General features: G+C 43.3%; 1 protein-coding gene across 1 annotated transcript in view; it reads left to right on the forward strand.

The window, feature by feature from the left end:
- The window catches only part of itga2.2 (integrin, alpha 2 (CD49B, alpha 2 subunit of VLA-2 receptor), tandem duplicate 2), a 48,863-nt gene that overhangs the window by 2,517 nt on the left and 23,509 nt on the right, over window positions 1-22,837 (forward strand). The window contains exon 2 of the mRNA XM_056253366.1: window positions 17,164-17,287. Within this exon, the coding sequence (XP_056109341.1) occupies window positions 17,164-17,287 (124 nt within the window). The remainder of the gene's footprint in view (window positions 1-17,163; window positions 17,288-22,837) is intronic.

Genomic DNA, 22,837 nt, shown 5'->3' on the forward strand with positions numbered 1-22,837 from the left:
GTCTGTTGGGGGACCAACAAAACAAAGTGTTAGCAAATATTAAGCAAACAGTCTACTAATCCTCTAATGCCAGTTGGTTGACATGTAGCTGCAAAGTTAGGTTACACTTTATTTCGATAGTCCACTTTAGACATTCTACTAACTATAAGTAACTTTTCAACTACATGTCAACTAACGCTCATTAGAGTATTAGTAGACTGTAGTAGACGTTAGGTGTTAGGGTTCGGGTTAGGAGAATAAGTTGACTTGTAGTTGCCAAGTTACTTCTAGTCAGTAGAATCTCTGTTGGGGGACCAACAAAATAAAGTGTTAGCAAATATTAAAACAACACTAAGTAAGATTTTTTACCTTAAAATAATGTTTCCAAAATCGTTTCAGTGGTTCATTAAGTCGTAACAGGGTGAAAGGCACTTCTGGATTCGCTTTGCGGTCCTATATCTGCTAGAACCACGCTATGTAAGATTGCCAGATCGGGTTGCGTTTCTGTAGTTCTAATGAGACATAAGAAAACTACAAATTTGACTTGCATTACGTCAAGCGTTACAATAGTAATTTCTTCGTTTCTGATGTCGCAATACATCATACTTTCATGAAATCATGCAACATACTCTAGCTTGTCTGTGGACATCGTTCATTCCAAAGCCGGTGCTGGATAAACAGCGAGCGTGCGTGCGACAGTAGGCTGCGGTAGGCTAAATTATTTACGACAGCGGTAATGGACAATTCCGCTTCCAACCTGTAGGGCAACCTGTTGTACGTCACACGCATCACACACATTACCAGCGTCGGCCATTAGTGAGCCTACATGTGACGTGCAACACAGAAGCTTTGCGCAGTTACACTACGTGAAATCTCACGGCCCACAGAGAAGGAAATGATAGTTGAATAAAGTCGTTATTTTTGTTTGTTTTTTGCGCACAAAAAGTATTCTCGTCGCTTGATAAACTTAGGATTGAGCCACTTTCACTTGGACTATTTTAACGATGTCTTTAACTTTTATGGGCCGGCCAGTTTCGATCCCTTTAGTATGGAGGAGTGATCCAGCTCTCAGATTTAATAAAAAAATATCTTAATTTCTGAAGATGAACGAAAGTCTTACGGGGTTGGAACAACATGAGGGTGAGTAATTAGGGTGGTAGCTTAATATTTCATTCAATCAGCAATAGCTGTGCCAATGTAAATGCAAGTTAGTTTTAATAGTTTTTTTTGCATTTGCATGCTAAATAACGTCATATTTCATATGCAAACATGCTGTGCTAACTAGTATTAATTTGAACTGAAGCAGGTAATTAATCGGTGCTTCCTACACAGGAGTGGACACTGCTTTAGTCACGATCTCGAATTTACACTAATTATGACATGGCATGATCATACTTACACTCTAAAAAATAAAGGTCCTTTATTGGCATCAGTGGTTCCCTATCGAGTCTTTAACATCCATGGAACCTTTCCATAACACCATTCCACTTACTGGTACAGAGCATTTTTTTAAATGGTTCTTTTTATGGGATCGTTGTAATTATGTTTTTTTTTTAAATCCAGATTATTATTAGTAATCATCCCACATGAACCCACACAATGGTCAAAATATCATGGTTAAAATAGGAACAGGATGCTTGTCGAAGTCATTGTCTGAATGGTGTCAAAGATCAGTGTCTAAACAGGCACTGGACTGGAAACACATTCTCTCTCTCTCTCTCTCTCTCTCTCTCTCTCTCTCTCTCTCTCTCTCTCTCTCTCTCTCTCTCTCTCTCTCTCTCTCTCTCTCTCTCTCTCTCTCTCTCTCTCTCTCTCTCTCTCTCTAACCCCACCGTCTGACCTCTCTGTTTTTGTCTCCGCCCATGTTCATGCTTAATTCATCCTCTGTCTCGTTTCATGTGTCCACACACTGTTTAAAGGCTCTCTTTGTGTGATGACTGTCTCTATAAGTAATGAATGGAGAACTCTGTAAGAGGAGATACTATATGTTCCTTCATTCATGGTGTTATGGATTGTGTCGCTCAGACATATTTTTAGCACTTTATCTCTTTTTACTGAACTGCAGATTAAAATGATAATATAAAGATAAACTGAGATGGCCAGGCTAGATTAAGATGCAGATCAACATAAGTTGAGTCATCAGAGATAAACCCTGCTCAGGCATGTTTCTACATTTCATGAAGCTCTAAATCAACTTGAAGTCAATATCTATCTTTTTCTTTATAGGTTTTTATTCAACACAGTCTCAATTAGGTGCAAAGGAATGAAAATGTCTACATTATCAAAGACGTCTCACAATTTTTCAACAATGGGAACTGCAAATAACACACAATAACAATTGAAATGTCAATTAGAAAAGGAGTAAGGGTCAATGACATGATGCTCTTTTCTTCTTATCTTTAAAATGCAATTCACACATACAAAAACTTCATTTTGGTTAAAATTCATTTTCATATTTTCTTGGACATAGAGTAAAACATTAAGCAAATAAAGCCACATTAAAATAAATTCTTGAAAAGAAAGCTTTATTAAAAAGATTTGATACTCTTATTTCCAATAATAATATAAAAATATCAGATAATTTGAATGTTTTTGTACAAAAACATATGAATGATTAAGTCATCATGTTTATATAAAAAAAAAACTTTTATTTGAAAAAATTGCAACCTAAAAATGATAACATCTAAATTAACTGATTTATTGATTGGTAAGTGACCACACTCATGTTACTGGCCCATAAAGCGCTTGCAAAACACAGAGAGGGTTATCTGTGTTTATGACTAAATATTGTTTACTATCTCTAAGAATCCCTACATCAAAGTTGTCCTGCACAGTCACTCATGGGTTCACATTCATGCTGTGGCATGTCTACTAGGGGTGGAACGGTACACAGAAGTCACGGTTCGGTTCATACCTCGGTTCAGACATCACGGTTCGGTACGATTTCGGTACAATGGAGTGAAAAGCAAAGCAAAAATGCAGAAGGCATTTTTATAAATGTCTTAAGCCTTGTATTTTTTAAAATAAGTTTTATTAATAAAGGCATAGAACCAGTTTATTTGTAGTGCACTGACAGTAGTTTTATATAATTAGTTTATTAATTAAATTATTAAAAAGACGAAAAGACCTTGAGATATGTTTGGTAATTGTACCTGAATGAATTTAAAATTAATTTGCTATTTCAGATCAAGATATTTGTTTTCCTTCATTTTAATTAACTAACTTTATTCTCATCTGAATTATAAATAATTGATTTCCGTATAAAATAATACTACCATAAAAACTTTTGTTAACAGTTGTAGGTTACAGTTTGATGAGAGTTTAGAGTGTGACAAAAGCACAATGTTGTGTTTTATTGCGAGTGTACACAAATATAAGTAAACAATTTGCAGTTTTAATGATGTCCTGTATGAAAAAAATGACGGAGTATGTTTTTACGTTTCCACTGTTCGATCGCCCGTGCCTCTCACACACACACACACACACTGTTCATCGCGCGATTCGCGCCCGCGCCTCTCTCTCTCTCTCGCGCGCGCGCACACACACACACACACACACACTGTTCATCGCGCCCGCGCTTCTCTCTCTCTCGCACGCGCACACACACACACACACACACACACTGTTCGATCGCGCCTCTCTCTCTCGCACACACACACACTGTTCATCGCGCCTCTCTCTCTCTCTCTCTCTCTCTCTCTCTCTCTCTCTCTCTCTCTCTCTCTCTCTCTCTCTCTCTCTCTCTCTCTCGCGCGCACACAGACACACACACACACTCCTGCATTGCAATCTTGATCGCAGCCTGTTCATTGCTGCGTTCACAGTCACACCAAAAGCGAATAGAGCGAAATTTATCGCTATTTAAGAGGGTTTTTTTATTTGTACCGTGTATTCTGCGTGCAAATTCGTGCACCGAACCGTGACGCCCGTACCGTTTCGGTTCAATACGAATACATGTACCGTTCCACCCCTAATGTCTACATATCACTAAAAAAATACAACTCCGTTTCAGAGGATATTTGTCAGGTTTTGGGTAGGTGAAAGGACCGAGGACTCAAGTGCAGGACAATGGATATTTAATGATAATAAAAAATAAAAAACAGACAACAAAAACTACCCCAAGGTGGATGACTTGACTACACAGCAGGGTAACACGTGGTGTACATACGACGAACCAGCACAGGACTGCAAACACAGGGAGACTAAGGCCCTGTTTACACGAAAACGATTCCGGGTGAAAACGTAATAATATTTTATCGGATGTGCCTTTCGTTTACACGGCGACGGCGTTTTTGGGGCTTAAAAACGCAAAAAAGTGAAACCACCCTCCAAAGTGGAAATCTTAAAAACGCTCCACCGTCGCGTTTCCGTCTAAACGGGTAAAAACGCAAATCTGCTCATGGCGGCTCTCGTCGCGTACGCATTTACGTCACAGGCATGCGCCAGTACAGGAAAATAACAACCAACATGTTGGATTATTTCCATACGTCGGACCTTCAAGTTGCCCTAGCAGCTCTGATAAACGTCCAAGAGTCTTTTCAATTTCGCGCTACTAGGGAGAGAAGTAGAAGGAAGGTTGTACGCAGGCGGACGGACTTGTTGTTGTGTGGCAGTGCTTCACATTGCCACCTAGCCGCCTGGAGTGCATACTACATCGCATTTCTAACACTTTTGCGTCTCCATATGCACGCAGATTTCCCCCCCCCCCATAACGCTCGTCTAAAAGCAGAATAAAAAGTGAAAACGAAACGCCACTTTTGCGTTTTCTCTTCAGATCATTTCTGTGTAAACATGGCCTAAATAGGGAGAGCAAACAAAGCAGGTTAAGATTGAGGACAGGTGGGGCAAATGAATCAATAATCAGGTGACAAGATGGGCGGGGTTAGACAATGGACAGGAGAGAACATGGCACAAGGAAACATGCATCACAACACAGTGACAAAGAGGGGAGGGAGGGAAGCCAAGACAGGGCCATCATGACAGTCCAGGAAGTCTTTAGCAGAGACCAGGGAGGCACGGGAGGGTTGAGCCAGGGAGGCTCAGGCAGGGCCAGAGTCCTGGCAGAAGGGCAGGGCGGTGGTGGAGGGACAGACCAGGGAGACTCAGTCGGGTCTGGAGTCTTGGCTGAGGGCCAGGGTGGTGCAGGGAGTTTAGGAAAGGCAGGCAGGGTAAGACACTCGGGCGGCTCTGGCAGGGCCGTATTAAGACAGTGTGGTGCCCCTGGGCACTATTCCTCAAAAGGCCCCCTATATTCAAATATCTCAATTTAAAATGTACATCAATTAATTGACAGCGTCAATTCACGTTTGCCCAAAAAATAATAATAAATCTATCAGGTTTCTTACCTTTACAGGCATGAAAACGGGTCAGGGGTGAAAAAGGTGAGAAGGTTATTACCCCTCTAGGGGGGTCCGGGGGCATGCCCCCCCGTAAGAAAATTTAAAATATTCCATATTTTAAAGCATTAATCTGATGCATTTTGAGATGCATTTTTTGCCAACCTGGGGAGAGTTGGAGAAACTTAACTTCAGCCATGAGTCAAAAATATTATGGCCTCCGTAGCGTTAGCTAATAATTTTCCACCAGAGCTTTAGCTAGCTGGCTAATGTTGCGTTCTCTCCTGCTGTGTTCAACTCAATTCATCAAGCTGTAGCTAACGTTAGCTAAGCCTATGTCAACAGAGCTCCTGGGTAACTTAGATATAGCCTACCAGAAAATATTAGGGATGTCCCGATACCATTTTCTCTGAACCGATCCGATACCAAAAATTCTGAGTATTGACCGATACCATCCGATACCAGCGCAGTTTTTTTTTTAAATCAAGTAGAATTTCTATAACTATGTGTGTTGAACTGATAATCACTATTTTGTGTCTGTAAACACAATCTACTTAATACAGACAACTTCATTATAAAGAAAAACAACAAATCAAAAAAATTATCATATAACCTATGAAAAAAATTAAATTCTATTATAAACTAGATTAGTGGGTAACTCAGCAGTAATATTTAGTCTAGAAAACTCACAAGTGCACAATAATTGTATAAAATCTGAACATTTAGTGAAAAAAAAAAAACATTATTTAGTGGGGAACAAATAAGAGACAATAAGTGTAGCACTAAATCTGGTAAAACGTTTTCATGTATTAAGTTTAGCAGAACTGCTTCTTCCTTGATTTTTGCGCAAGCAAAGGTGTCAACTACATCCCCGAAGTCCATTTCTTTGTTCCAGTCTCCACAGTTCGCTCCGGCTTCGTCAGACTCAGCTGTGCTAGTGATCGCAATTCCTGTGATGTTCTCACAAAAAAAACTTTCGATACCTGGAACATTTTGAATTGTAGCTAAACGTCTAGCGTCCTTGTCTTTCTTTAACTTTCTTTTTGCAAAACCACTCAATTGACGTCAGTCCATTTTTCATTTAGATTCATTTTCTGTAGCCGTTAAAAAAATGACACATTTGCGCATACTTGTTGTGGACCAACTCAACTCTGACAGATTCGGGAGGGGGGAGTGATAATGGTCATGTAATCTTTATTTATTTATAATTTATTATTATTATTATTGTTAAATTAGTGTTCATAAACGAGTTATGTATGGTCTTTCAAGAATTAATAATATAACAATTTACGAAAAATATTTTTAAAGCTTGTGTCATGTGGTGCCCCCCTAGTGGTTGTGAATGGTTGGTGCCCCTGGGCACTGGCCCAAGTGCCCTTATGGATAATCCGGCTCTGGGCTCTGGAACGGTCTCCTTGGCCGTTTCTGTGAGAGGGAAAGACTCTGGAACGACAGCGGACCGCTCTGGGACGACCTCCAGGAGCTTGAGCCGAGCCAGCATGACAGGCAGCATGGGCGGCGCCGGCAGGGCAAGGAGCTTGGGCAGAGTCAGCTTGACAGGCAGCAAGGGTGGCGCTGGCAGGGCAAGGAGCCTGGGAACGGCCTCTGGGCTGACAGCAGGCTTTGGGACACAAACCCTCCTCCGTTTCCGAGAGTGAAGCAGCCTCTTTGGCCACCACTGGGGGTGCGAGAGGGAGAGTGGACGGCTCTGGGACCACCGGGCTTGGGACCACTGAAGTCAGGTCCTCTTGGACTACCGGACAAAGGGAAGCACCAGGAGCCCTCCTCTTCCTGTGCTTGCGAGGGCGAGGCGGTGTGGGAACCGCCTCTGGGGGAGCTGCAGCCTCCTTAGCAGGAGTATTCCTATGGCGAGTGAGGAAATCCACAAAACCCCCCAAAATGTAGGTGATCCAGGCCTCTCATTCTCCACCAGCTGAGGGGCTCATCAGGGGCAGAGTTAAAAAGATCCTTGAGAGCCGCATTGTTTAACCCCGGCCCTCTCCAGCGTCACTGAACACAAGTGAAAACTTCCTCAGATCAGTCCCCCGTTGACGGAGGGAACTCAAGGCCTTGAATTGGAGAATGCATTCATAGAGGGGGCTGGAGAGAGTGGAGGGTGCAAGCACTTCCGCTGAGTCCTCATTATGGCTGGTTCGTTCTGTCAGGGTTTGGATAGGTGAAAGGAGCGAGGACTCAAGTGCAGGAGACTTGACTTGACTTGACTTGACTTGACTCTGGACCTGGACATGAATCAATAATCAGGTAACAAGTCAAGATGAGTGGGGCTAGACAATCAACAGGACAGCACATGGCACAAGGAAACATACATGACAAGCCATGTGCTCACACCAAACATGACAGAAACATGCACAAGTAAAACAAATAAGCCATGTGCTAACCCAAAACAAGACATGAACACCCAGCTAATGAGAACACTCATAAGCCATGTGTTCACACAAAACATGACAACATGAAAGCACATACCAGTCTGTTTACACCTGGCCACTTCATGCGTTTTCTCAGATCGGATAGCTATCTGATTTATCAAAACGATTCCATTTACACCTGGTCACATAAATGTGTTTTTGCAAAAACGGATATAAATCCGATCTTCAATTCCCGCGCTATATGCAGATTTAATGGAGTGCACGTCACCGAAAGCAACAAATATGAGCTGCATTTTATTGATCATCAGCTAATTTCAAAATCAAAGACGGCAATTATAGAAAGCGTCAACAGCACTGGTAAGATCATTTTGTTATTTTCTTTTTTTTATTAAGATGATTGTGTGTTAAGCGTCTGCGACTTACTTTCACTTTGATTTGCGATAGTTTGCACGTTATTGATAAGTATTAACGCATAATGTACATTGCTTACGTTTTTGCCACTAAAATGACTTGCATACAATAGCTTTTTTTTCTGGGGAGTAGCCTAGCAGAAACACTGCATTAATACGTTTTTGTGTTTAATTTTGGAGGGAAATGGGCTGCTCCCATAACATAGAATATATATATACTGTATATGTGTGTGTGTGTGTGTGTGCGCGCGCGTGTGTGTGAATATATGTGTGTGTGTGTACAGTATATGTGTGTGTGTATATGTGTATACACACACACACATATATATATATATATATATATATATATATATATATATATATATATATATTTAATGGCATTGTGCAGGTTTATGTGAATGTCATAACATTAAGATAACACTTAGTGACATTAGTCTTCACTTAGACTGAGTTAAGCAAGAGTCTTGTGACAAATTATAATAGGACATTATAGCCATAAAAAAATCAAAGTACTTGGATACTTAAGTACATTTGAAGGCAAATACTTTTGTACTTTTACTCAAGTGAATGTTTAAAGGCAGCACTTCTACTTTTACTTGAGTAATATTTTACCTTTAGTATCTTTACTTTTACTCAAGTATACATGGTATGTGTACTTCGTTCACCACTGATTGATGAAGAGATGCTCAGATGCGGCCGGTAATTAGGGCCGTTTGAAGGAATTTGGGGGCCCCAAGCAAAATGGACATGGAGGCCCCCCAAGCCCAAGCTTGGGGGGCCTCCATGTCCATTTTGCTTGGGGCCCCCAAATTCCTCTGCCTTTTTCAGGTTAAATAATGTTTATAGATGGGTAAGGTTACAAATTATTTATTAAGTAAAAAGACTGTTTGCTAACAGTTAAATGACAATTAACTAAATATTAAATAACTAACAATTTACCATCTATTAATGATTGTTATTATAAAGTGTTACAGAAAACGTAAAGATATGTTACCATTTCCATATTTTGATTTTAGAAGGGAAGGGATGCTGCTTTCACTACCAATGCTTAAAAACATCCCAAGCTAATGTTTGATGCACGGAATTTATTGTGTGGTTTTCCTAACCCCCATTGGTAAATAGATTACCACGGTGGAATAGTTATGCTATGCCACTTTCATCAAAACCTATTAGCTATAGCAATGTCATGTCATTAAATACGATAAACAGTGATTCTGGAACTCCTTAAACCGTTAAAAAACATATTACAGTATGTAACGTTAACCATATTCCGTCCGTTTGGAATACCGTTCTGTTCGTTAAAAAGCAGCATTTGCCGTCAGGCAGGTAGCTAACATAAACGACCCGGTTACTAACGTAACCTCGGTTCCCTGAGAGGAGGGAACGAGTATTGCGTAATAGCTTTACGCTATGGGAAAACTCCTTTTCTCGAGAAATATTTAAGTCTTTATGTAAAACGCATTGCAGCTGCACAGCATACAGCAATGAGCGAGGCAGCTCGGTCATTGGCTGTGCTGCGGCAACTTGCACCAACCAATGACGGGGCGACTCTGAACCCGCTTCCAATGAGCGTGCTTCGCGCCCACGCGCGTCAGAGCCCGCCAAGATGGGCGTGGCCAAGGGCTATATATTGGGCGCCCCGTCGTCTGAGTTCTTTAGGTTCAATCGACTGAAGCAAACTGACCAAGCACAAGCACGGCAGATTACGCAATACTCGTTCCCTCCTCTCAGGGAACCGAGGTTACGTTAGTAACCGAGTCGTTCCCTTTCGAGAGGTTCCTCCTATTGCGTAATAGCTTTACGCTATGGGAACGCCATGTAAAACGCCGTGCGTGCTGACTTCGCTTCTATTAAGCCGGAGGCCGGAGCCTGAGCCTTTGAGCGAAGTAATTATCCAACGAGCCAGCCGAAGGCGGGTTTTATAAAGGACAACGTGGAACGGCCCGATGGGCGTCCAGAGACACACACAAGCACATTTTCATGTACTGTCATGTATGAAAAATCCTCCACATCAGTTTCAAAGATGTGATTCTATGAGGGAGGAGACAATGCTCAGCATGTACACACCCCAGCCTATGATAGTTAGACCGACAGTATGTTAGAATGCAATGAGGGGACCTGTAGGTTATAAAACCTGATAAATGTGGACGGTGAGGCCCAGCCTGCAGCCGCACAAATATCTTGAATGGGTATCCCACTCGACCACGCCCACGAGGAGGCCATGCCTCTCGTAGAGTGAGCTCTGATGCCCAAGGGGCACTGAAGGCCCTTGGCTTCATAAGCCAGCGCTATAGCATCAACTATCCAGCGCGATATTCTTTGCTTTGACACAGCCAGACCTTTAGTGCGGCCGCCAAAGCATACGAACAACTGCTCTGTCCGTCTGAACAGGGCAGAGCGTTCCAAATATACACTGAGTGCCCTGACCGGGCAGAGTAAATTAGCGTCACTTTCGTCTGCTGGGGACGATAGCGCGGCCAAAGATATCACCTGTGCTCTGAAAGGAGTAGAGAGCACCTTAGGAATATACCCGTGTTTTGGCCTGAGGACAACCCTGCTGTCGTTAGGTCCAAACTCCAGGCAGTTAGCGCTTGATGACAGCGCGTGCAGGTCGCCCACTCTCTTGACCGAGGCGAGAGCCAGCAAGAGAGCAGTTTTGAGCGAGAGCTGTTTAAGGTGCACAGTTCGGAGGGGTTCGAACGGGGCACGCTTAAGTGCGTCCAGGACCGTGGCCAGGTCCCAAATCGGCACCGAGGGGGGGCGTGGGGGATTCATCCTCCTGGCGCCCCTCAGGAAACGAACAACTAGGCAGTTTTTCCCTAGTGTGCGTCCTTCGACCGGTTCATGTGATGCCGCTATGGCAGCCACATATACTTTGAGCGTGGAGGGGGTGCGGCCTGCCTCCAACAGCTCTTGTAAGAAAACGAGCACACTCGGCACTTCGCATGTCTCAGGATTCAGGTTCCTGGATTTACACCAGTCACTGAACACCTTCCATTTCTGGGCATATAAGCGCCTCGTAGAGGGCGCTCGTGCCTCAGTGATGGTTCTCAACACTCCACTGGGGAGGTTCCCGGGAATCCGTTGAGGGGCCACGCATGGAGGGCCCACAGATCGGGGCGGGGATGGAGGATCATCCCGTTGGCCTGCCTGAGGAGATCTAGCCTCAGTGGAATCGGCCATGGGGCAGATTGCGTCATCTGCATCAGTTCTGGAAACCACGTCTGGTTCTTCCAGAGTGGGGCTACCAGGAGCACTGCACATTTTTCCTCCCTGATCCGACTGATGACCTGAGGTAGCATCGCGACCGGAGGGAAGGCATACAGCGGTCGGCTCGGCCAGACTTGGGCGAGCGCGTCTGTGCTCTTTGAAAAGAAGAGAGGGCAGTGCGCATTTTCCTTGGAGGCAAAGAGGTCGACCTCTGCTCTGCCAAAGGTTTGCCATAACCACTGAATCGTCAGGGGGTGGAGAGACCATTCTCCTGGGAGAACTTTGTCTCTGGACAGCATGTCCGCTCCCTGGTTCAGAACACCTGGCACATGCGCCGCTCTCAGCGAGCGCAGGTTGCGCTGGGACCATAGTAGGAGCTCCCTGGCCATCGAGTGCAGGGAGCTCGATCTGAGTCCACCCTGACGATTTATATGCGAGACTACCGTCATGTTGTCCGTTCGGACTAGGACGTGCTCGTCCTTCAGGTACGGGAGCAGGGCTCTGAGAGCCAAAGCGACCGCTTTCAATTCCAGACAGTTTATATGTAGGCGCTTCTCCGGGTTTGACCACAAGCCGGAGACAGGCCTGCCCTCGTAAAGGGCCCCCCAACCTATTTTGGAGGCATCTGTCGTGATCATTTTTCTCCTTGTGTTCACGCCCAAACTCACGCCGGACTGATACCAGTCGACAGCTTTCCAGGGCGTCAGGGCTTTTATGCAGCCGTGATTTGCTCTGATTAAAAAGTGGCCCGAGCGCCATGCGTGAGTGGGGACACGGCTCTTGAGCCAGCGTTGGAGAGGACGCATGTGCAACAATCCTAGCTGGAGTACAGCTGATGCTGAGGCCATGAGACCGAGCATCCTCTGAAATCGCTTGACGGGGGCGCGCGCACCCGCTCTGAACGATGTTGCAAGGCGCCGAATAGTGAGCGCGCGCTCTGATGAGAGGCGTGCTGTCATCTGCACCGAGTCTAGCACTATTCCCAAAAAAGAAAGATTCTGGCTGGGGGATAGCATGCTCTTTGCAAAATTGATTTTTAGACCTAGGCACTCTAGATGACTGATAATTCAAGACCTGTGTGTCACTAACTGGCTCTCAGATTGTGCTAGTATTAGCCAATCGTCGAGATAATTTAGTATTTGCACTCCCCGCTGTCTCAGGGGGGAAAGTGCTGCATCCATACATTTCGTAAATGTACGGGGTGCCAGTGACAGGCCGAATGGTAGTACTGTGTACTGGTATGACTGTCCCTCGAAAGCGAATTTCAGAAATGGCCTGTGATGAGGCGCTATTGGAATGTGAAAGTAAGCGTCTTTCAGATCCACTGACAGAAACCAATCCCCCGGGCGAACTTGCGCGAGGATATGCTTGGTTGTTAACATTCTGAACGAGCGAATCATTAAAGCTTTGTTCAGATGTCTGAGATCTAGGATGGGGCAGAGACCGCCATCCTTTTTCGGGACGAGAAAATAGCGGCTGTAAAAACCTGCCTCGCTCATAGAGGGGGGCACTGTTTCTATAGCGCCTTTCTCTATCAGTTTGAGCATCTCGGTGCGTAGAACATGTGAAACATCTTTTCTCACTTTCGTCTCTACCACTGCTGTGAAGCGGGGCGGTCTGCGAGCGAATTGGAGCGAGTAACCGTGTTTTATTATGTTCAAAACCCATTTCGGCATGTCGGGGATATTTTCCCAAGCTTTCGCTCGCACAGATATGGGCTGAATGCTGGCCGGGGGCGTGTCGCAGTGACGTATGGCCCCCGCCAGCGAATCGTTCTGTGTAAATACCGAGCTCACAGCTGTCAGCGGCGCGGGCGCGCGCTGAGCAGCTTTGTTGAATGACGAGTGCAGGGGTGCGTGTGAGATTACAGGCACGCTCGCTGTAATGCTCACAGAGTGAGATGGGGAAATGTTTAACACTGTGTGTATAGTGCTTATGGGTGGGGGTGCATAGACTGTGGTAGGCACGCGCGCCACTTTCATAAAACTTCCCGCTCGTGGCGGGAGGTTTTTGGCCATATAAACAGTGTTTGTGAGATGAGGTGCGTGCATAACAGCGGGCACACGCGCTACTCTTATACAACTTCCCGCTTTTACTGGGGAAGTGTTTATAACTGTGGGAACAGTGCTTGTGTGTAGTGGTGCATACGTAACAGTTGGCACACAATCTACATTTATGGGGCGTCCAGCCTGAGCTGGGAAAACATTTGGCACTGAGTTTACAGTTTTGATATGTGGGAATGCGCACTTTGGTGTGGACACGTGACCCTTTAATTACACAGGCAGAAAATAGCTCTTTATGTGATTTCTGTGTGTCGCCGTAAAAACGGCGTTTGTTTGCAGGTGGGCGAGCTGTGTGGCTGGCACATTGGCTGCTGTCTAGACATTCCCATCCGCCTGTGAGGGGACTGGGTAATGCTTTAAACGTTTTGGAGAGAACGGTCCGGCTCTTGCGAGACACGCACTCTCCCTTTTCCTCCCTGTAGCTAGGAGGACTTACGAGGCTCTGGGTTCAGCACAATCCTGGGCCGAGGTCCCCGTCGCTCGGGCGGCTGTTTCCTGTTGGCGGAGCGCGAGCGGCGTCGAAAATCCGTTTCAGGTTTGGGCTGAGAAACGGGGGGCGCCGTCTTAGCTCGCTGCTGCTGAGGCGGCCGTTGGCGGCTCTGCGATGAGCTAGATCGCTTGGGCAGGAAGTGACGCATAGCCTGTGAGTCCTTACGGGCTTCGGTGAAGCGCTCGGCGAACTCCTTCACCGCTGGTCCAAACAGGCCGCTTTGGGAGATAGGCGCGTCGAGAAATGACGCCTTATCTGCATCCTTCATTTCTGTTAGCGTCAGCCACAGATGGCGCTCAAGGACAGTCAGGTTAGCCATAGCACGGCCGATGGATTGGGCGGTGGCTTTTGTAGCTCGCAGCGCTATGTCAGTGGCGCTGCGTAGGTCCTTAAATGCCTCAGGATCGGGTCCAGACTCGTCCATACTGCGGAGAAGTTTGGCTTGAAAAACCTGGAGGACAGCCATAGAGTGAAGCGCTGATGCAGCTTGGCCGGCGGCGGCGTATGCGCGACCGGCGAGAGCTGAAGTAGATCGGCAAGGCTTCGAGGGATGAGAAGCTTTAGCTTTCCATCCAGCGTTGGAGGGTGGACACAGATGATTGGCCACAGCTTCCTCGAGGGGCGGAGTCCCCTCATAGCCTCTTTCTTTCGCGCCGTCCACAGAGGAGAGCGACAAAGAAAAAGAAGGCTTCAGGCGAGCGGAGTGCGGGGCTTTCCACGACTTAGTGAGTTCGTCGTGAACTTCCGGGAAGAAGGGGGAGGGTCTTTGTCGAGGGGCCTGTCGGCGCCCCTGCAGGAACCACTCGTCCAGTCGGCTGCGGGCGGGTTCTTCCGGGGAAGACCAATCGAGCCCGAGGTCTTCCACGGCCTTAGAGAGAATGCGGACGATCTCAGAGTCCATGCTGGAGCCCGCGCTCGTGCCCGCTAATGTCGATGGCGCGGGGTCGAAGGACGAGCCCGGCCAATAGTCGGATGCAGCATCACAGGAAAAACTGTCATCCTTATCATCGTCATCCCCTGACGCGCCAAACGAGACGAGCCCCATCGCTCCGCTGGAGGGGTGCTGGTCCGCCTGTGTGAACTGGACTGGCGGCGGGGAGTCTTCGGGTGGTGGTGAAGCACGCGGGGATTGGCCCGGCGTGACATCACTGCAAACCGCGTGCTCCGGCGGCCTCTGTGAGCGGCGTTTTTTCTTTCGCGGCTCGACTAGAGGAGATGGCAGCACGGAAGAGGTGGGCTCTTTCGCGGTGAAAACGGCGAAGCGAGCGCGCAGCTCGGTGAGGCCCAGGGCGTCACACTCGCGACATCCGCCTCGAGTAAGGGCAGCCTCTGCGTGGTCCGGTCCCAAGCAGCGGGCGCAGATGATGTGACGATCCCCGTCCTGAAGAGGGCCTCGACACGAGGCGCAGGAAGGCATTTGAAACAACGCCTTGGAAATTTGACTCTTTTAGAAAAAGTGTCGCTGGGGGCGAACACTGATAGCTTTGTAAAAGGATATAGATGGTGCGCGCCGGATGGCTTAGCAGAAGGGTGATCGAAGGCGGCTGAAGGCGCCGGCGTCCTCGAAGCAGTCCTGCTGTAGGCTTGTCGACGGCGGCGGCGAAAAGACTCCAACAAATCCGGAGGATCCAGCGAAGAGAAGGTTCTTTGCTGAAGGAGATTAAATCTAAAGAACTCAGACGACGGGGCGCCCAATATATAGCCCTTGGCCACGCCCATCTTGGCGGGCTCTGACGCGCGTGGGCGCGAAGCACGCTCATTGGAAGCGGGTTCAGAGTCGCCCCGTCATTGGTTCGTGCAAGTTGCCGCAGCACAGCCAATGACCGAGCTGCCTCGCTCATTGCTGTATGCTGTGCAGCTGCAATGCGTTTTACATAAAGACTTCAATATTTCTCGAGAAAAGGAGTTTTCCCATAGCGTAAAGCTATTACGCAATAGGAGGAACCTCTCGAAAGGGAACATATTTTTGCTAGCCTAATGTTACCTGCTGCAAAATTACACCATTTGTACAAGACAAGTAGAGCTATTTTTATGCAGTGTAATTTATTACTTTACCACTATCTGGTAATTTTCTTAACCTTCTCTTCCTTTCTCTTCTTTCTTTTCTGGCTTCCTGAAGCATAATTCCGCTTCATGATAACTCCCGAGGAGGTTTGTATTATGCCGGCAGCAGAGATCGCGTGGTTGGCTGGCTGTTGTCAGCGACTACTGAGGGGGCCCCCTTGAGGGGGATTCCGATAACAGTATCATTGCACTTTACTGCATTGACTATCAAAGGGGCGCTCACAGTTTGTCGTTGCATTTTATTCTTAAACAGTCGTTGTCTTGGGGCCCCAGTCCAGCTCGGGGCCCCAAGCAATTGCTTGGTTTGCTTGTCCTGTTCCGACGGGCCTACCGGTAATGCGTGTTGCAGTAGCGTCGTCATATCTGACTGCAACATGACATATAGCCTATATAACACGCTCTCACACGTTCATTTTTTAGCATTTTTGGGAGGAGTAAAATTTACATATGTGGTTTCAACAACCAGATGCATTTACACTTGTCCAGTTTCATCTGGAATGCGGCCCAGATCACCTCCTGTTGTGGTGTGAGCGATCGGATTCAAATCCGTCTCGAGTGCGTTTCGGAGGGCATTTACACCTGGTCTTTTCACGATCGGATAGCTATCCGATCACAGAAAACGCATGAAGTGGCAGGTGTAAACAGCCCAAACTGTGTAGCAGTACAAGTATTTTTTTGTCTTACTGCTACACAGTCAGTAGCCTACACAACAAAAAATGACATGAAGGCACATGAAACAAGGCACACAGACAAGACAAAACAGGATGTTAATGCTAAAGTAGAAGTTTTCTTGATAATCTTATCATGTTTACTGTGCCTAGATAGCAACTTCATTTTTGGGTTTATATGATAAACAGGTTTGAAAGTGCAAAATACCCTATGTTTTCCCCTTTTTTCAAAATGGGCACCCTTAGCATCATTTTTCTCAAAAACTGCAAGGTTGTGTGCGGAGAACTTTTTTCTAAGAAATCTCTATATATTTCTGATGTTAAATATAAAAAAATTGGGTAGTGCCCCACATGGTGGAACGAAACCCTATTTCTAGGCCTCTTTTAGGCTACCGACAGCGGCCTATGTCAGGGCTCTGTCACGAAACCAAGAAATAGACTAGACAGAAGTGACAGAACCCTGACAATATTATGCAGTATTATGCATATCAGACCAGATATGTGTATGTTAGTGCACTTGTTAAGACAAAAGACTGATTTGTGCATGTCTCAACAGGTTTCAGCATCGACAACTCTCATGGTTTTAATGTGGGGACTTCTGGAGCTAAGATCTTCTCAGGGTCGGCAGAAGAACAGTTTGGTTACTCTGTACAACAGTTCAGCAACGGTCAAGGAAAATGGTAAGATTTGTAAAATATAATGGGAATTGCATGCTATTTGTTTTATTTAATTATCGTGAGAATTGTGTTTGTCCCTATGGTGGATTTAGTTGTATTTGAGAATCGAGCTCTTTATTTTCCAAACACATACTCTAAGGAACGTTTTACTACTAACATGAAAAACTATATCCCATTTCTCAAGTTTTCTTGGATTTTAAGGGGAGTCACATGACCGCAACAGGCCTGTGACATGCTTAGGGCCCTATGAAATCCGTTTAATCTTTTCTCAAATCCCCCTTTTATTTATTTATTTTCCAAATTCCATTTTTCTTCTTCTTCTGGAATCAGGTTTTTTTTTTTTTTTACTTAAATGGAATTTTTGTAATCAAAAAGCATGTTTAATTAATTTATATCGTGAAACTTAAACAATTCATCAACATTTTCACAAAAAAATCTAAATATTCAGTTCTATTTTTTTATTATTATTATTTATTTCTGGATTCAGTTTTTTTCTGGACTTCAATTTTAGTAATAAAAAAACCGTGTAATTAATTTAAATATTGAAACCTTTTTTCAACAATTTATGGATTTGGGGGGGGGGGTTCCATTAAAAATTTTCTGGATTAAATTTTTATTGGTTTAATTACATTTTAATAATCAAAATTCATGTCTAATCAATTGAATTCTTAAAAATGTAACAATAAAATAACTTATTGAACTTTTACAATAATAGAGCCCTGAAATGTTTTATTTTTTCAGAAATTCTTGTGTTGTGTGTTTGAAATCTGGATTCAGGATTTAATTATCAACTGTGGTAATTAAATGAAGGCATAACGCATTAACAATTTAAATAATCTTTTAAAATATAATCAAATGAAAAATAAACAATTCCTTTGGCAAGCACAGGAGAGGTTTACTTCAAAAGCCCTACTTTTGAATTTATTCATCCAAAAGTTTCATCCAAATAGATTCCGCATTTTTCACATTGCGGAAAACACAGGGCCATTTCTGCTGCACTGATGTATGTATACTTGCACACACACACTCTGATAGCTGATGGCTCTTTTCCCCTGCAGTTTCACTCCACTCAATATACAGCACACACACACACTTCCTGTGCTCATTAAATTTGCCTGCATCCGGGAGATCGCAATAATACTTTAGAATCGGCAGGGAAATGAAGGGTTTCCTCATTCCCAGATAATAGCTACTAACACATGATCTAAAACAACGGCAATAAGTCACACAATTGTTGGTACTATACACAACTTTTCATCTAAAACACAAAGAAAAGTTTCATCCAAACTGTGCACAACCTCCCTAACACTATATTGACTGCTGGGTCACTGTATAATTTGTTGTGGCCATGTTATAGTTCGCTTATGGTCACCTTCACCGTCTAGACAAGCTTTATGAGAGTATTTCTTAACGCTCCCCGTGTTGTGCAACAGGTCAGATGAGGCACTTCCTGCTCAAGTGTGGGCTGCAGCTGCATTGGGAGGTTTTGGTGACATCATGTTTGTTAGATGGTTCATGCTTTTGTGAATGCTGCTGATGTCATCATTCTCACTGTGAGTCCAGCATTAGCTCCGTCTGACTGATCTGGGTTGGCCTCCCAAACACATTAGAGACCCCTAAAAGACATTTCCATAGACAATGAGTCATTATTACCCAGAGTCCGTTATTCGGATGTACTTACTTTGAATATAATACGTCAGTTTCTAAAAACCCCTGAACTTTCCTTATTTAGAATCCTATTACTTTTCTCATTAGAAGCACAAATTCATTTTTTTGTTGTTGTTGTTGTGAGAACTATTAATTGTGGTAGATAAACTATGATCCTAGCATAAGTAGGTGGTCAGCTGCTTCAAATGTCTCTTAAAATGCAGATTTTTGGCCTGTCCAACATTACCACCTAACTGCATACAATAACAGTTACAATCTTACAACAATGTTCAACTTTTGATATAATCTCCTGAGTTGATATTCATAAAACTATTAATAATTATTAACTCTTTTTTTTAACCAAAAACATATTTAGCTAAAAACTTAAATCGCAACACTCATTAAGGAACATGGCTTGACCAAAAGTAAGTGGCATTCCATTTTTTTGTATAATTTATCAAACATTTATCAATAACTAAAAAATAATTACTATTCTCAAATTAGCTATCCCCTACTGAGTAATAGCATAATTTAGTCTAAATTTACAATTCTGTTATCTTTTTTTTATTTATAAATGTTGTGTTTCATTTTAATGTTTAATTGAAAAAAATAACATGTATATTATGTGTTATTTTAGTATATTTTTGTATTGTCCGTTTTATTTTCATTTTAAAGTTTAGAAATGTTGTTGTGTTTTTGTAATTAGTTTTAGTTATTTTAGTAGTGCAAGGCAACTAGCTGAAAAAAAAAAAGTTTAAGTGTATTTATATTTTATTTTTTAAATACACTTAAACTTGGGGTGGTTTACACAACAATGATGTACTAAAAACGGAAAGGTTTTTCCTTTGCGTTTTTCTTGTACAGACCACAACATTGTCAAAACGTTGCCCGTTCACACAGATCCACGAAAACAACTAAAAATGCTGTGTTATTCATGCCAGGCCAGTAGATGGCGATATCACTTCGTAAACACGTCATACGCGTTCTCATGATATCACCAAGGGGGTAATCCATCGACCGGAAGTTGAAGCCGGCCGGGTGCCGCCATGTTGTAGCAGAACTTCACTTGCGTTAGCATTTCCATTGACTCCCATTCATTTTGGCGTCACTTTGACAGCGAATAACTTTACATCTGAGGCGTTTAAAGACTCCATTTGTCCATTATTTATTTCTAAAGAAACACGACAATGTATAAAAGGCTCCATTACCTTCTATGTTACATTATGGCCCCGTAGAAACAGATATTGTAAGGCTAACGATTGCGTCATAACCACTCGACTCTCTGTCGCGCTGTACAGAAATTACCGCACAGACAGTAGGAGAAGCTCGCAGGCAATCGGGGGGACGTCCCGTCAAGGGAGAAGCCCATAGATAATGAGTCCATAAAGGCAACGGAATACTTACTCCTGCTCACTCGCGATAAAGGACTCTTTGCTCAAGTTCCCCGTCTCTGCAAGATTAACGTTGGCAATTTTCACGCACAGCTACTAGAAGATTTACGTCTGTCAGACAGGTTGCTCACGTCATCAAGCTTAGTTTGAGTCGGTTTGAGTCTGCGCGTCAGGAACGGAAGTGCTCAAAAATCGCTAGAAATGGGCTTCAACTGTCTCAACTGAGTTCCAATGAGATGGCTCTGTCCACTTCTTATACTGTCTATGGATATCACAGTTTTCACAAATTTGTGGTTTACACCAGAGAATGTCTAATAGTTTACACGCTAACAATAACGGTATTCTTTTCAAAAACTTCCAAGTTGAAACACATTTTTGTTTTTGTGTTTTCAGGCCACCAAAACGCCGTTGTTGTGTAAATGAACGGCCAAAAGACATAAAAAGTTTTAGTTTATTAAACGGCCTTACTTTATTTTAGCTAGTTGCCAGATCAACATTTCTCGGTCTCATTTAGTTTAACTTGATGTAATTTTGTTTAAATTTATTTTATTTTAGGTATTGCGGAATTGTTTTTCAATGGTATATTTGTTGAATTGTTTATATATATAAATATATATATATATATATATATATATATATATATATATTTTTTTTTTTTTAATATATTTTTTATTATTAATTTTTTTTTTTTTTTTTTTTTTTTACAGTCAAACATACATACAAACCAACATAGTGCAGCAGTGAGCAATCTTGTAAATCCATAATTCCAGAAGTGACTTAAAAGTGATTTAAGTGTTTGATCTAAGTGTGTATGTGAGCGGGTGTGCGTGTGGGTATGTGTGTGTATGCGTAAACAAAGTAACCATTTATTATCTATTACCATTGTCATTACCATCACCACCCCACTCCCCACTACCACCATACTGCCAATATTGTGTTTAGGGATGGGACGATTACCGGTTTCACGATAAACCACGATAAAATGGCCTGGCGGTTAGTATTATCGTTTAAAATTTAATTATCATAAAAACCGTGTTTGATTATCGTGATTTTGAAAACTCGCGGTAAATCCTGTCCAGCCAGAATCAGTCTGACTCAGGCGCGACGCGAGCAGGCGCGCAGATGCAATGTTGTTTTTTTGCGCGAGAAGACATGGCGGAAGGCAGTGACAGCGCACGGGAGATTTTTCAGCCATCCAAGAGGACAAAATCGGAGGTATGGTCGTATTTTGGCTATTACAAGAGTCCCGAGGGCAATTTAATCGAGGATGGGCAGCCTGTCTGCAAATCTTGCAAGAGGAAAGTCGCTGCAAAAGGGGGAAACACGTCAAATCTGCTAAGTCATCTAACGTTACGTGACAACCACCCACTGAGTTAATTTTTTACCTTAATAGCACAACTAACTTGGGCAAATAATTAGACAAAAAATGTATTGGAGATGAATTATTTCATTATCTCACTTGTAATTATTGCAAAGCTTCCGCGAAGAGAAAAGTTTTACAGCAAGTGGATTTGAGCCAAGACGAACGAACATATTCAAACTATTAAGGGTGACATTTAAGGGATAATGTATTGTATTCATTCATAGTAAACTTATTACAGTTTTATTTTTTACCACAGAAATAATTTCAGGGACATGAAATATTGAATTGTGATTAACTTAATGTTTTTAAATCTTGCCGGTTTATAAATCCATTATACAAGTTACAGTGTCCAAATCAATCGTAAAGTAAATGTGATCACTTCAACAATATTGTAGTAGTATTAATACTAAATTACTCTGATTTAATTTTCAATACAATCAAAACTGAGACGCAAGACATACACATTTGAATGAAACCAGAGATTGCGTCCACGGTGATCCGAGACATGGATGTGCGCTGTGTAGTGCGTTGCTATTTACAACAGTCATTATAAGTATTCCAGTAGTTTAGTCACCCTGACCCAACCAACATATTTTGTTCATTTTAAGTGTGTGTGCGTGCGTGCGTGTGAGTGTGTGTGAGAGAGAGAAAGCGATTTATTATTTATTAATAATAATAATATTCAGTCATACACACATCCATAAGTATTATTATCATTATTAATGATAGGGTTTAATGACGGGTTCATTAAAACCTGCACTAGGAAAACTTATACCTCTCACTCTCAGGGCTCCATGTTAATGTTAATATAATGTTTATGCTTAAAAAAGTGCATATAGCTGCTAGCCTGCTAATTGTATTTTTTTGTTTGTTGATTTTCAAATGTTTTCAGGGTGAGCATCAGTTCTTTTTGAACATTTCCATCTCATTTTAACAAAACCGTGATAATATTGATAATCGTGATAACTTTGGTCACTATAATCGTGATATGAAATTTTCATACCGTCCCATCCCTAATTGTGTTGGTCGATTTTTATTTCCATCCTTCCTCCTATGTAACAATTGCCATTGTCAATCCTGCACAAAGTAAAAGATGATATAAGATAACCTTCCCCCACATCTCATCAGTCCCTATCTTTTCCTAATTATTAT

Source organism: Rhinichthys klamathensis, unplaced genomic scaffold, assembly GCF_029890125.1.
Source record: "Rhinichthys klamathensis goyatoka isolate OS25496 unplaced genomic scaffold, OSU_Roscu_1.1 h1tg000104l_1, whole genome shotgun sequence".
Lineage (NCBI taxonomy): Eukaryota > Metazoa > Chordata > Actinopteri > Cypriniformes > Leuciscidae > Rhinichthys > Rhinichthys klamathensis.